We start from the raw sequence: 13,411 nt of genomic DNA, 5'->3' as shown, positions 1-13,411 counted from the left end.
CTGCATAGTGCATGAGTTGTGTCCTCTGACTGATTCCTGTATCTTGGTGCTATTACTGTGGACGAGTCCCCATGATATGACCCTATGATCCCAAGACCCCATGACCCCATGACCCCATGATATGACCATTGGCCAGAAGGCGCGTGCGCGACAAAATTCTGTTTTTGCAAAAAACATCGCTTCTAGCCATTCTTTGTTGTATAAATGTCTGGTTCTGCTAATCCTACCTATACATCTACAGTCTACAGTAGCTGTAGTAAAACTACTACTTCTTACCACGATCATGAGGTGACTTGTGAGTGAAATAGTGAAAAAGGGTGTGACCTTAGTTTCAGTGTTACTGAGTAACACTGCTCACTGCTCAATCTCTGTATCAGTATTGTTAGAAACGTTGCATCGACGTATTATTGAGTCATACATCACAAGGCTTATTTTACAAATACACGTAGTTACGACTCATGCACATACTATGGAATTTTAAATTTATATTTTAAAATTTATATTTGTATGCATTTTCAGGAAGTATAAATTCGAAATTTCTGGAAATCTTTTAAGGAATAGGACCCTAATTTTGCGATGGAAGGACCATGCGAGCTGTAGCTACTTAATAAGAGATTTCGATTCTCTGAATTTCATGAGTAAGAGATTGCTTTGATAAATTGTGTAGTTGTGTTTTGAATTCGTGCCAAGTTCGTGGTGAAATGTTTTGTTGGAAAATTGGATCATTTGCTCTCTTTTCATGAAACTTTCTCGTAAATTTACTACAAAAATTGTAAAATTTCTTTGTCTCAACACTTGGTCAATAGTTTTGTCTGCGAACTGAAATAATATTTCCTCGCGTCACATACCATTCCCATTAGTAGAGCCAATGTCTCCCAGTCTATCCAACTGATAATTAGTTCCATATTGGGTCTCTGTAAAAATAATAGTGAAGATTATTTAATTAATTAGTGAATTAGTAATTAAATAGCAGTGAAGATTATTTAATTAATTAGTGAATTAGTAATTAAATAATAGTGAAGATTATTAGACAAGGAGGTCTCTTGTAATATACATATGGTCAATCAAAACGAGAATAAGTCTCATTGCGTACACAAATGATACACAAATTAAGCAGCAAACAAAGTTTACCATAGCTGATAGTTTACCAAATCTCACAATTAACATACCATATTTAAGATGCTGAGAGCAGCCAAACCCAAACTCGCCCCAAGCAGAGCAGCACTTGTTCTGTGGATTATCTCTGTCATTATCAGCGCGTAAACCACTACTAACAGTATCACCGCCACTATCACCTGACAATATTTAAGAAATTAGATCTATTATTATTTATGAAAAATCAAATCTATTATTATTCATATAATGAAATATCTTTTTTCGTCAATCATGTTTCCATTTATATCAGTTATTATTTCTATAAACTTTTTGACAACTCTCATTTAAAGTTTAGTAAATGTTACTTTTGGTATTGTTATCCCTGATTCCGGAGCAACATGGCAGCAGATGTTTCAACCAAACCATCATCAACCAGGTATTGATTAACTGTTATATTATGTCTAGTTAATAAGTGGGGAGGCGGATTATCGTTCTGAAGTACTGAACTGTGAATGTACTGTGAACGTACCATTAACACGATGTTTTCATTCCACTAATCAATAAGCAAGGTCGACTCTCAAACCGGTTCGATTAGTTGTGGGTAGGGCTATAACTCTATAATGATTAGTTGTGGGTAGGGCTATAATGATTGTATCGACCATATTGTGTATGAGCAGGTATTGATTAAGTTAGAATGATATCGTGCGCGTAATTTTAATTTTGCTGACAACCTCTTTCTTTATCTATCACTATGATCATAGTGTAAGTTAATTTTTTCCTTTTCACCCTTTTGAAAAAAGGCAATAGTGAAAGGTTACGAATGGAGGTTTTTGCAGAAAAACGTGGATTTTGGAGATAGCAGTAGGCGGGTCTGAATATGATGTCATTCCGTCCGTTACCATGCAACGAAAAAGTTGCGCGCGCGCGAGGATTGCTTGCGGAGATGTGATGTATAGATAGCCTGTGATCTATGAATGCGCGGCGCAACTGTGTTGTAATGTATATGATGCATGTAATGTATAATATTACTATTAGGTAATACGCCCAATTTGTACGTGGCACGCATAGTGTATTGATGTGTACACTAGTATAGTTTACCTTTGCTGATAATTTCTTGAATTACAGATACAAGTTAAGTTCTACGGCAATTGAACTGAATTTCAAGTGTTTCCCGTATTTGATGCATAATTTATCAATATTATTATCATGATTATGAAAATTGAAGTGAGCTGATTAGAGCTTATACTTAAATTTATAGTAAATGTGAAATGGAAATCTAGCGTCCGCCAAAACGAAACAACGGGCGCAATTCTTGTTACTACTTCTGATATAAGAGATATCATTTGACGACCAGATCCCAGCATAGCTATCAATAAGTAGCATATGCTATCAGTTATAATCCCAACAGTTCTTAAATACTTCATTCCGTGTAACATAAATAAGGACTAGCAGAAAACCCCTATTAAAGCAATACAGGGTATAAGATGAGTACAATGACTAAAATTAACTTTCAGAGGGCAGAAACGTTTACGTTAAATGAAACTGAAGTAAACGAAACGTTGGAACATTCATCTGGGAATTATACATTGACGTTCTCCAACTTTATCAGTGAAACTGACTCAGTAAGCGTTATCAGAAACCAAAAGTGAGTATGATTGAGTGCCTCTGATAGAATTAATTGTTTTCTCTCCATCCACTTTTTAGTTTTTAACAACCGGATTTTGAAACCGAACTGCTTATCCGAATGTCATAATCGCAATCTTCAGAGGTACCCTCGGAGTTACACACTTCGATTTCAGTCAAAGTTGTAGATGCATACACGGTATTAACATTTAACGTGTTAACAACTTAACTTCTATATGAAATACTGCTAGATATAAACAGTAATAATATTTCAGATTTTTTATAACGATGGTGCGACACAGGGAGGCTATTCCAAAAACGGGAGCCCATTTCAAACTCTTAGTTCGAGGTTTGTGCCTTGTAAAAACTAGTAATCTTTTAAAACTTTTGATTGTTTTACTAGTCGAACATAAAACATCATGATCGTGACACAATATCTATATCTGAAGAAGGTTCATTTAAATATTTATTGCAGATGGTGATTTTAAACAGTTCTGTTACGAACCTATCCTCGGAAATTCACCAGACGAATTCCAATCCCTCCAATCAGAACTTCTCGGTAAAACGGCAACATCCAAGTCCTTCAACCTCCGACTATCTAAATCTTGCCCGGATGCAACTGTCAGAGAAGACCCAACTGGTGCCACTACCACCTCCACCTCAAGCCCCGATGGCTACTTTGAGGTGTATGTGTATATCTCGGTGACCATTCTAGAACCGTTGGAGGTTCAGTTGGAGTCAGCGGACAATGCAGTGAAGATTTCTGTGAATAACATTAAATCTAAGGACAAAACTTCACCAGACGTGAAATGCTTGGTGAACGGCGTAGAGCTCACTAAATCCCCCCACTTCAAACTATCGAATAAACTGAAGGATCCCTCATCAAGGAAAGGCTTGTCTCTGTACAGAAAGAACGTGAATCAGATCAGAACCACGAAAATAAAGATGAAATGTTGGTCGGATGTGTACGGTGGAGGTCCTCTGGAGTGCAGTGCTAGCATGTATGGATACACATACTGGTCCAACCCCCTCGTACTGACCAGAGGCGGTGATATGATCGACTGTGGAGAAGATTCTCACCTGATCGTAACTAACCAGAACGGAATGACCAAAATAGAGTGGGATTGCAAAGAGGAGCACTCGTCTTACACAGTGCACGTCAACCGAACAGTTGGTCATGAGAACGAGACAGCGTCCTGTCCTCTGAGGCTGGAGACAGGAGACACTGTCCTGGAGACAGGAGACACTTCGTGCAGTGTGGAGACAGATCAGCTGATACCAGGAGTAGGGTACCACGTGTGGGTGGTCACCTCCGCAAGCAACCTCCTCGTGGTGGATAAGACACATGTGCTGATAACAGAGAGAAGACAGAGTGATCACACGCTGGTCGTGCAGTGGGCTCTGGTGGGGCTGGGTGTGGGTGTGGTGGTGGTGGTGACAGTGTGGCTGCTATTTTGGAGGAGTCAGAGAGGCAGAAAGGGGTGGAGTGAGATTGAGAGTCTTAACAAGGATCAGAATTTGGAGAGGTATGAAGCTAGCGACATTGTCATACTCCACATAACCAATAGTGAGGTTATGTAAGAACTATTGATGCTTCTGGTGATGACACCGCACGTTGGAGAAATTTGACTAATGCTAATTTAATATGCCCTATACAGAAATGATTTATTTAAAACATTACATTGCACATTTTTTGATTTCATAGTTCATACGCGGTTTACAATGAGGCCTATTTAATGATTTTATTGAAAGTATTTAATGTTTATTTGTTTATTCATCAATACGTCGAACTGGGGTGATTATTTATACTACAAATTATTTGTTAATAATAATTGCGCTCCAATAAATTATCGATAGGCTTTTCAATGAGATTTCTGATTTGATAAATATCAAAGTTTTAACATTTTAAAATAGCTTTGTCTTTCAATGACTGCCACATTTATCTTGTTTGTAGCAATATTGCTTACCGAGTAGTCTTGTGCAGGTGATCTACACTGGTAGGAGAGGTTCACAGAAGCACATGCGGACGCGTCACTTGGTTCTGCTATTAGAGACAAACTGTCGCAGCCTCTGAGGAAAATGGCGATTAGCCAAAATGTAACAATCCAGATTTCGGAATATCTGGAAAGATGTCAAAAAATTTTGACTTGGAAAAGTTTTTCTAAGGAAAAACTTTGGAATTTGGTAATCCGTCTGCAGTCTTCAACGATATTACTCTAATCACTACTAGGGGTAAATTGCAGGCCACTGAATATTCAGGTGAATATTGTTCCGCAGAAATTGGAGCAGTCTGTAAAGAAGAGAATTCTCAGCGTAATTTACTAATTGTGCAATGCCGATAACTTTCAAGGGACTCAACTTAAGATTTGTAAATTCGAATCTTGAGTATTCATGGACCTTGTATTCACTACCCTTTTACACTGCTCATCTTTCAAAATTAATTATCGAAGCAATCTTTGCGTGGAGTAGAAGTAAAAAGTGTAAGAAATTTATCAAAACTAGCCCTTTAACTATAACAGAATTAAGAAAGATAAGCTTTTATAAGTTGCTTGCAATAAAAAACAACAAACTTCTTCAAAAATGCGGCTCACTTGAGGGAATCTATAGTAAACAAATGTTCAATCTTTGTCATGTCTTTAATCTTAGTGGTCACTGCTTCAGTAGGTTTAATGTACACTGGATCATCCTGAATTATAATGTTCAAAACTTTAACACAAAAAATGTTACAATCATATTTTAATTTGAGGACCAAATTATGGACTACCTGAAAATTTTGAGAGTATTCGGACAAGTTTCAACTTTTAATAAAGTTACTCACTATTATGACAGTCCCTGTTTGCATTTTCTTCAGTAGTTTGATCCAGACTGTTCCATTTTGTGGTTCGGTATACACCACTGAGAATAAGATACGTGAATAAGATCATGTAAAATAATCAACGGCATAATGTTAATTTGTCATAATACAGAATTCAATTGTTTTTGGTTAGCTAATCATTAATAAAGTTATTTTAACCGAACTATAATTTTGTTTCTAAATAGCAGTTTAGAGTTTAAAACGAAAAAATTCTGGGAGAAGTCTTACTCGGATCGATATTTCCGACAATCTCTATAGCAAGTCTGTTGCAGTAGGAAACATCGTCAATATCTATGCTATTCATTGCGCTCCTGCAGGACGTCATCAAGTAGGAATCCTTGCTTTCTTCAACGTAAAACATTGAAGTTACCTGCAATGATATCGGTACACATATCTGGAGTTTGGTCGTATGTTTGATGATTGTCGGTTTGGTGCTTTCAGCTTGCTAATTGCTAATTACTAATTGCTAATTACTATGATCGATTAAACATACTATTTGAGGACTTTTTCATGTGTAGTTATATCTGTTTTAAGCTTGTCCTTCCTTATCTTATGTAATTATCAGCGATTTCCTTCGACACCAATAATTCTCAGTTAAGTGATGTATTCAAGAGAGTATTCAGGCGTTGTGCTTCTTTACCGATATGAAACGAATTCATCATTTTGAAAACAAGATTCAAAAGCCCAAATGGACCTTAGCAAATATATAGAATATAATATAGATATAATGTTGGCTACGATGAATAATACCAATAATTTAACTGCATCTACCAAGTACTGGTATTTAGTATTTGCCTGATAAAGCAGAAATGCTGATAAGAGCAGTTATCATTACGTCAATACGTATACTTAATGCTTGCTTTTGTTTTACCCGCCGTGAAAACTTCATCGATGCAACTACGCGACTCTTTGTATCATTTTATCCATACGTTTTTAATTTCTGATTTAGTCATCATGATTGTTGAACATGTTATTTTCGTGCGAAACACTTTATGTTTTATTGAACATGTAATTGATTTTTTAGTCAATGATCTTAAAATCTTAAAGGATGAAATTTGCTCTATCCGATACCACTTTGCAGATGTCTAACTTAGTTGAGGTAAATGACTTGAACTTGCGCTGTAATTTGTTTACAAACTTTAATCTTCATTCTGTAAGTAAAGAAACTTAAGAACTGCTAAAAGATAATGTTAACAACAGATGTAAAAGCACGTACATAACTAATTTATCATATTCAGGACACTTTCATAGGACAGCTGCCAATAGGAGAGTCAACGAAGATGATAGACTCTGTTAATGTAAGATTTAGGCCTAACACAGTATGAATCAAGTTACGGCGAATAAAGTTTCCCACAAAATTGTGTATGCCCCGTTTTATCCATTATCCTTCGTGTCAACAAAATACCCATTACGATTTGTGAGTTTTCAATGTTCTTTGAAAAATATTTCAGAACATCAGTATGTTCAACCTTTGAACAATATTTCAGAACATCAGTATGTTCAACCCAGTATTCGAGTCAAGCAGACTCCCCGACCAATTCCGTAAGTTTATAATCAGTTAACAAAATGTTTATCGAACAACAGAACGAGGAGCTACAGTTGTATTTCTTCTCATTATCTAGTATACTTAAAAGTTTCACCCCAACAATTGTAATGCATATTCTTTCAGAGCAAGTGAACGAGACAATGTACTACGATGCTCTTAGTCAACCGTTATACGATTACAAGCAACCTACTGCTTACAATAACTTCGAATACAGTTCTATTAACACTGGATTTCCAACTTTCAACCAAAATCAAGGTCATTAGGAAAATAGTAAAATCAGATAAATGTCTAACAAAATGTTCTATAAGAATCATTTATTTCGGGGAGGATATTAAATACAACAGTGAACACCCAGCTAAAAGTAGACAGTTTCAGGAATGGAGGAGAGGTATTCAAATCAGATGCCGATACCTCACCCTTATCTCTCTGACATGGGACAGTCTCAATATCCTCTACCACAGGTACTCTATCTCCTTAGGTGGCGAAACAAGCTCTTTCTCTTTCTCATTCTCTTTCTCATTCTCTTTCTCATTCTCATTCTCTTTCTCTTTCTCTTTCTCTTTCTCTTTCTCTTTCTCTTTCTCTTTCTCTTTCTCTTTCTCTTTCTCTTTCTCTTTCTCTTTCTCTTTCTCTTTCTCTTTCTCTTTCTCTTTCTCTTTCTCTTTCTCTTTCTCTTTCTCTTTCTCTTTCTCTTTCTCTTTCTCTTTCTCTTTCTCTTTCTCTTTCTCTTTCTCTTTCTCTTTCTCTTTCTCTTTCTCTTTCTCTTTCTCTTTCTCTTTCTCTTTCTCTTTCTCTTTCTCTTTCTCTTTCTCTTTCTCTTTCTCTTTCTCAGTACTCCTTATGAAGTAGAATCAGTGCCAGTTTTACAACTTTACAAGTATCAAAATAATTGAAGATAACTAAAAGTAGCTCTCTTTCAGGAAGCACAGTGGCAAGCAGCGGGTCACGGTGAGATGTTCTGTCAAACTCCGGTTACAGAAACAAGGTACAACCCCCCACAAGACTCAGGGTACAATCCTAGTTGCCAGATATCTGGTGGGGGTTTCCCTTGCAGTGGTGGTGGTGGTGTCTACTATAACGAGTCTATCAACTCATCAGGTTAGTTAAAGTGAGGGTTAAAGTAAGGTTAAAGCGAGGGTTGCTGCTGAAGCTGGGGAGGCACAACTTTAAGTTGCAGGTTACAATCATGTACTTTAACTTACATCAAACAAACTGTTCTTTAGCACACTCTGATAACGTGACTCCCAGGATACAGTTCAGAGTGCAATTCCACCCCGGAGTACCAAATACCGCACTCCATGGTAACACCTCTCCATGGTAACAGCATGGACAGCTGTTACGATGACAATATCGCCTGCAGGTATGAACTTTTAGAACTTTGCAATTATTTCCCTAGTTCGCTGTCATACAAGAGCTTTTATTTCAACACGTTTTGATCTCAGGAGATAATGGATGTACTCTTTCCTTTTTAGTTTTCCCAGAGCTACTGTTACCATAAGGACTTGATTTCCATATGTATATGAGCATTGAGCAGTCACTGTAATTTTCAGATTAGACTGGAGTGATATGCTAGAAGACACAACCCAGTCCATACAGGAGTCTTCCAAAGAGCTAGATGAGATAATGAGTTTGCTGAAGGAGCACTTAACAGAGCCCACTCCAGAGCCCACCCCTCTCTCCCAACCCAGCACAACGGTAACACTCAACAGGAGGAGAAACAAACGGCCGTGTCCTTCTCCCGAGACTGGAAAACATGCCAAAAGTTAGTTCAAGATTTATGTGTTTTTTATGTGCGCCGTGACAGATCCGGCAGCTTATTCTTGTTTATTATTTGAAAACATTTTGATATTGATCGTAGTCGTTGCAAAATACCTTATCAGACTTTATTTGAACGGACATCAAATGAACGCTGGAGCATTCATTTTATGTCCGTTCAAAATTATGTCCGTTCACGCAATATCAAATGACGTCCAGGTAACACAGGCTTTAAGCGATATTTCTCCTTCAGAAAGCAGGAGAGTGTGCCCTGAACCGAGACGGTATAACACACCCACAGTAACTGTTCTGTCAACATGGCTGAGGAATAACTTGAAGAATCCTTATCCTACTATCAGTGAGAAGAAGGAGCTCATGAAGAAAACTGGGCTCGACCGGGGACAGGTATTTGGGAACTTCGTTATATAACATATTCATTTTATTGACCGAATATCTGACATTACACTCGTGTAATATAGATTCTATTTTGTAAATCTTTTGAATCTTGTAGTTGTAGACCTTCTCGTATTGACCACCCGTCCAATTTGAACCGTGTCCTGGTTGATTCCTTTTTTAGCCCTCCTGTTCATGATGTTTGAATTTTACTTTTAGATTAGACAGTGGTTCGTGAACGCTCGTAGAAGATATGCTAGAGAGGGGAGGAGACCAATCAAAACTACCCGATAAGAAATCTGAATTATGTTCAACCAAAATTGTGATTATTCAACCAGTGTAAATGCTATGCATCAATTGTAAATATAAAATAGGTGTAAACTTAATAACCTTATTTGAAAAATATTTAACATTTGAATAAATGAAACTTATATTTGAATCGAGGATTCGCATCTTCGAGTTCATCAATAAAAAGAGTTCGCTTATTTTTCGTATAATTTATTCATGACTGTACAATCAAGGAATTATTTACCAAACTGATGTAACTTATTTATGTTAATATATTCAATTTCTAATCACTGCTTGACAGTGGTTAGGTTTTACAATGATGATTGATTAGTTTTACGAACAGTATTTGTTTATAACTATTGCTTGTTTAACAACTTTTTAACAATTTGAATACGTTTTAAACTATACATTTCACCCGATTATAAAATATTATTAAAGCTTCATTGCAATCAGAAACTTAATAGCAGTGTTTGATTTTTAAAACTTACAAGAGAAACCAGCATAAGAGACGATAGGGCAGCCACTTTAGCCAAACGTATCCTGAAATGTGATGAACAATGAACATGAGATAGAAGAATAAAGGATTTTGTAAACGTTTAAAAAAAACTAAAAACTGAATTGAAAATCTCGAGACGCTTGTTTGAGAAATAAAATACATGTAAGATCGGGTAAATGAAGCACACGATATCAATGCAAAGTTTGAATAGTTTTGCAAGTTGGCCTCATTATATAATACTTATATATTACCAATATATCACTGAAAACAACACCCCCTCCACACGTTTAACTTATATTTTAATTGCACCTCTGGGCAATTCGGTAGTGTGGCATAGCACGGTTAACGCACGGTTAAGGCACGGTTAAAGCACAGTTAAGGCACGGTTAAGAAGGCACGGTTAATGCACGGTTAAGGCACAAGGGTTACATAAGGCACAGTTCTTAAGGCATGGTTAACGCACGGTTAACGCACGGTTAACGCACGGTTAAGGCACAAACTGCCCAAAAGCAACCATTATGGTCGCTTAAAGGCACGGTTAACACACGGTTAACGCACGGTTGGGAAATATAACCTATAAACATACAAGTGGTTAACTAAGGCACATGATCTGAATGTGACGATCTGTAAATTTTACAGTGCGATTCCCGCTATGAGTAAATTTTCTAATTCTAAAGCAACAGCCCTGCTTCGTTTGACCGTCCTATATTTGAAATCCTTATCTCGATTAACGATCTCTTCAAGTAACTTAGTAACCAGGCTCTTCAAATTAAGTTAACATCTCCTAGATCTCACACCTGTTTATTTGAGCGAGGTGATCTACACATCCTACTTCGCAGTCATGTATTAAACAGGATTAAACAGGATTAAACATGAAATTACCAGAGAGAACACTAACGGACTCGTCTTGGCTATACAAGGATGAATAAATCAATAAATAAAATTATTAAAACTGAATCATTTAAAAATTATTAAAATTTAACCGTTTACAATGTCACGAAAATAAAAGAAGATCGTCTATAATAATTGAAGGTAATACAGTAAATAAAGTTCGAGTACGAGGATTAGGACTTATTTTTAGGATTTCGAAGGTTTGAAGAGTCTGTTAGGTATTTCCCGAATTCTTTTGTGTGACAAGAGTTCATTATGGTCCTATACTCTTTTAGCATTACAAGGCTTTTCAGGTTATCAGAAAGCTTTGAGCGGAGGGAGTGGTATCCAGGGCATTCAGTTATGACATGATCCTCAGTTTCTAGGATAGGTGTTTCAAAGAAAGGTAGCTCTTCGAAAAAGCGAATGACGTCTGTGTCTGGAGAGCAGCAAAAACGACACGTTTTCAATGCTGTGTTGTATCGATCACTAGTATATCGACCTTTCTCTACCCTCAGATCGTGACTGCTAGAGCGAAGTTTAGCAATGTTAGCTCTCTTAAGCCTGCACGGAATCTGTAAGTACTGTTCTTCACCAAACTCAGGTTTGACCGCGGTGTAGAATGACATCTTCGGCTGGTTGTGAAGATCCTTTTTCCAGTGGTTCACAAAGGTTTCGTGTATGTGCTCACGTGCTGCAAGAGCGGGGTGTAGGTTTGGTTTAGCGGAGGTGCTCATCTTGATGATAGTGGACCAAGTGTCATACCAGGTAAGGTTCAGTTGTTTCTGCTCCTGAAATGTATGGTGCAGAAGTGTGTTCACGTTACCTACTACCGCTTGTGATGCTCTATAGAAGTAGGCAATACATTGAGGGAGGACGGTCACTGTCCAGGGGGTTCTTCCTGTGTCGCCGTAACAGAAGTTGTTATTTGCCTTTTTGTGGACACCCAATATCCATTTAAGAATTTTTAGGTGAGTAGATTCGAGAGCATCTTTTGCTGCTGCTTTTGGGAGACTCACTTCTTGGTTTTTTGAGAGAATGGCTTTCGCGATGTTGGTCGATGGCAGCCAAACAGGGCATCCGTATGTAGCTGCTGGCTTGACTAAGCTATCGATGAGTTTTAGCATCGTGCTAGTGGAGAGTGCTCTCGTGTCAATAATTCGTCTCATAGAGAAGAACGAGCGTAGAGCTTTTTTCCTAAGCTCGTCGATTGCTTGTTTGAAGGAACCGTTCAGAGAGAATTGGATTCCAAGGTAGCAGTATTTTCTTACTGGTGCGATGTCCAAGTTTCCTAGTTTAAATCCTTAAGCACATTTGAGTATTCGTGAGCTTGTGTTAAATACCATCACACTGGTTTTGTTGATGTTCACAGACAACTCCCACTTTACGGCATAGTCATGCAAGCAGTTCAGCAGTTTCTGTAAGCTGTCCGCATCCAGCGCTAAGAGGACCAGGTCATCTGCCCAAAGGAGGTGGCTTACTTTAACACCGTTTAGAAGAGGTACATCCAATTCCTCAATTTGTTCCAGCCTGATGGAGAGCTCGTGGATATAAAGTTTGAAGAGCTCAGGGGACATTGGATGCCCTTGTTCTGTACCGATCGTGACGTCAATGGCTGCGGAGAGCTTTTGGATCAGCTTGACTCGGGTTGAAGAGTTGTTGTACATGTGACTGATGCATTCGAAGAATTTGCCTGCTATTCCCATGTTGCTCAACTTGAACAGAAGTGCTTCCCTACATACACTATCGAAAGCCTTGCGATAGTCAACAAAGCATGCGAATAGTCGCTTCTTCTCTTTCTTGGCGTATTTCTCAATGATTGTATTTAGGGTGAGTATGTGGTCATTACATTGGGCTCCACTCCTGAATCCAAGTTGATAGGGTCGGTCAGGACAGGCTCTTTCTCTGAATTCGATTAACCGTTTGAGGAGTAGATTCGAAAAGAGTTTACCGAGACAGCTCCCAATTGTTATGGCCCGATAGTTATCAGGGTTTTGCCGGTCACCCTTCTTATGGAGGGGAGTTGTGATGGAGTTGTTCCAGGGGTAAGTTCCATGCTGGAGGCAGGAGTTGAAGAGTTTTACCACGACGAGTTGGAGTTTCTCGTTGGAGTTTTTCAACATTTCGTTGGATATCAGATCATCGGACACACTCTTATTGTTTTTGAGTTTTTTAGTTGCATCTTTGATTTCCTGTAACGTGAAGTCGCGATTCAGTTCATCGACCAGTTCCTTGGTGAGCTGCGAATTGTTGGACAATGGAGTAGAGGTGACATCGTCCCTTGAGTGATCGTTCCTACCACACTTCCGGTTGTAGAGATCATTAAAGAATTTGTGGAAGAGGATGAGATCGTAAATGTCGAATGGTTCTTCATCTTTGTACTGGTCAGATAGCCGTTTGAGTGCTGCCCAGTTTACATCTCCACTTTCGTTTATCTTCTGGTTCATCTCATACAGGAATTTCCCCTTTTTCATCCTCGGTATTCCTTTTT

General features: G+C 38.0%; 3 protein-coding genes across 5 annotated transcripts in view; 1 reads left to right on the top strand and 2 right to left on the bottom strand.

The window, feature by feature from the left end:
- LOC134818997 (protein cereblon-like) overlaps window positions 1-4,542 on the bottom strand; it is a 101,731-nt gene extending 97,189 nt beyond the window's left edge. For both annotated transcript variants that reach the window (XM_063828744.1, XM_063828746.1), the window contains exon 1: window positions 4,528-4,542. The gene's annotated coding sequence lies outside the window, so the exon portion shown is untranslated. The remainder of the gene's footprint in view (window positions 1-4,527) is intronic.
- LOC134818996 (P protein-like) overlaps window positions 1-13,411 on the bottom strand; it is a 28,735-nt gene that overhangs the window by 8,883 nt on the left and 6,441 nt on the right. Inside the window, exons 3-9 of the mRNA XM_063828743.1 lie at window positions 10,043-10,094; window positions 5,801-5,942; window positions 5,537-5,613; window positions 5,310-5,404; window positions 4,686-4,788; window positions 1,170-1,295; window positions 849-914 (exon numbers count right to left, since the gene is read on the bottom strand). Of these exons, the coding sequence (XP_063684813.1) occupies window positions 849-914; window positions 1,170-1,295; window positions 4,686-4,788; window positions 5,310-5,404; window positions 5,537-5,613; window positions 5,801-5,942; window positions 10,043-10,094 (661 nt within the window). The remainder of the gene's footprint in view (window positions 1-848; window positions 915-1,169; window positions 1,296-4,685; window positions 4,789-5,309; window positions 5,405-5,536; window positions 5,614-5,800; window positions 5,943-10,042; window positions 10,095-13,411) is intronic.
- Window positions 6,591-10,224, top strand: LOC134818998 (uncharacterized). 2 transcript variants are annotated; one of them, XM_063828749.1, is made up of 10 exons: window positions 6,591-6,671; window positions 6,811-6,870; window positions 7,060-7,114; window positions 7,242-7,373; window positions 7,494-7,579; window positions 8,039-8,216; window positions 8,367-8,478; window positions 8,669-8,880; window positions 9,127-9,278; window positions 9,486-10,224. In XM_063828749.1, exons 1-10 carry the CDS (start codon window positions 6,621-6,623, stop codon window positions 9,558-9,560), a joined length of 1,113 nt encoding a protein of 370 aa, XP_063684819.1. In that variant the 5' UTR covers window positions 6,591-6,620; the 3' UTR covers window positions 9,561-10,224. The 2 variants fall into 2 exon arrangements, with proteins under 2 accessions (XP_063684819.1, XP_063684820.1); XM_063828750.1 differs by having other exon boundaries at window positions 6,618-6,671; window positions 7,024-7,114; window positions 9,486-10,013.

The sequence above is a fragment of the Bolinopsis microptera genome, chromosome 7 (genome assembly GCF_026151205.1).
Source record: "Bolinopsis microptera isolate Bmic1 chromosome 7, MBARI_Bmic_1.0, whole genome shotgun sequence".
Lineage (NCBI taxonomy): Eukaryota > Metazoa > Ctenophora > Tentaculata > Lobata > Bolinopsidae > Bolinopsis > Bolinopsis microptera.
Note: the sequence above shows the minus strand (reverse complement) of the source record. Positions and strands in the feature narration are given on the sequence as shown.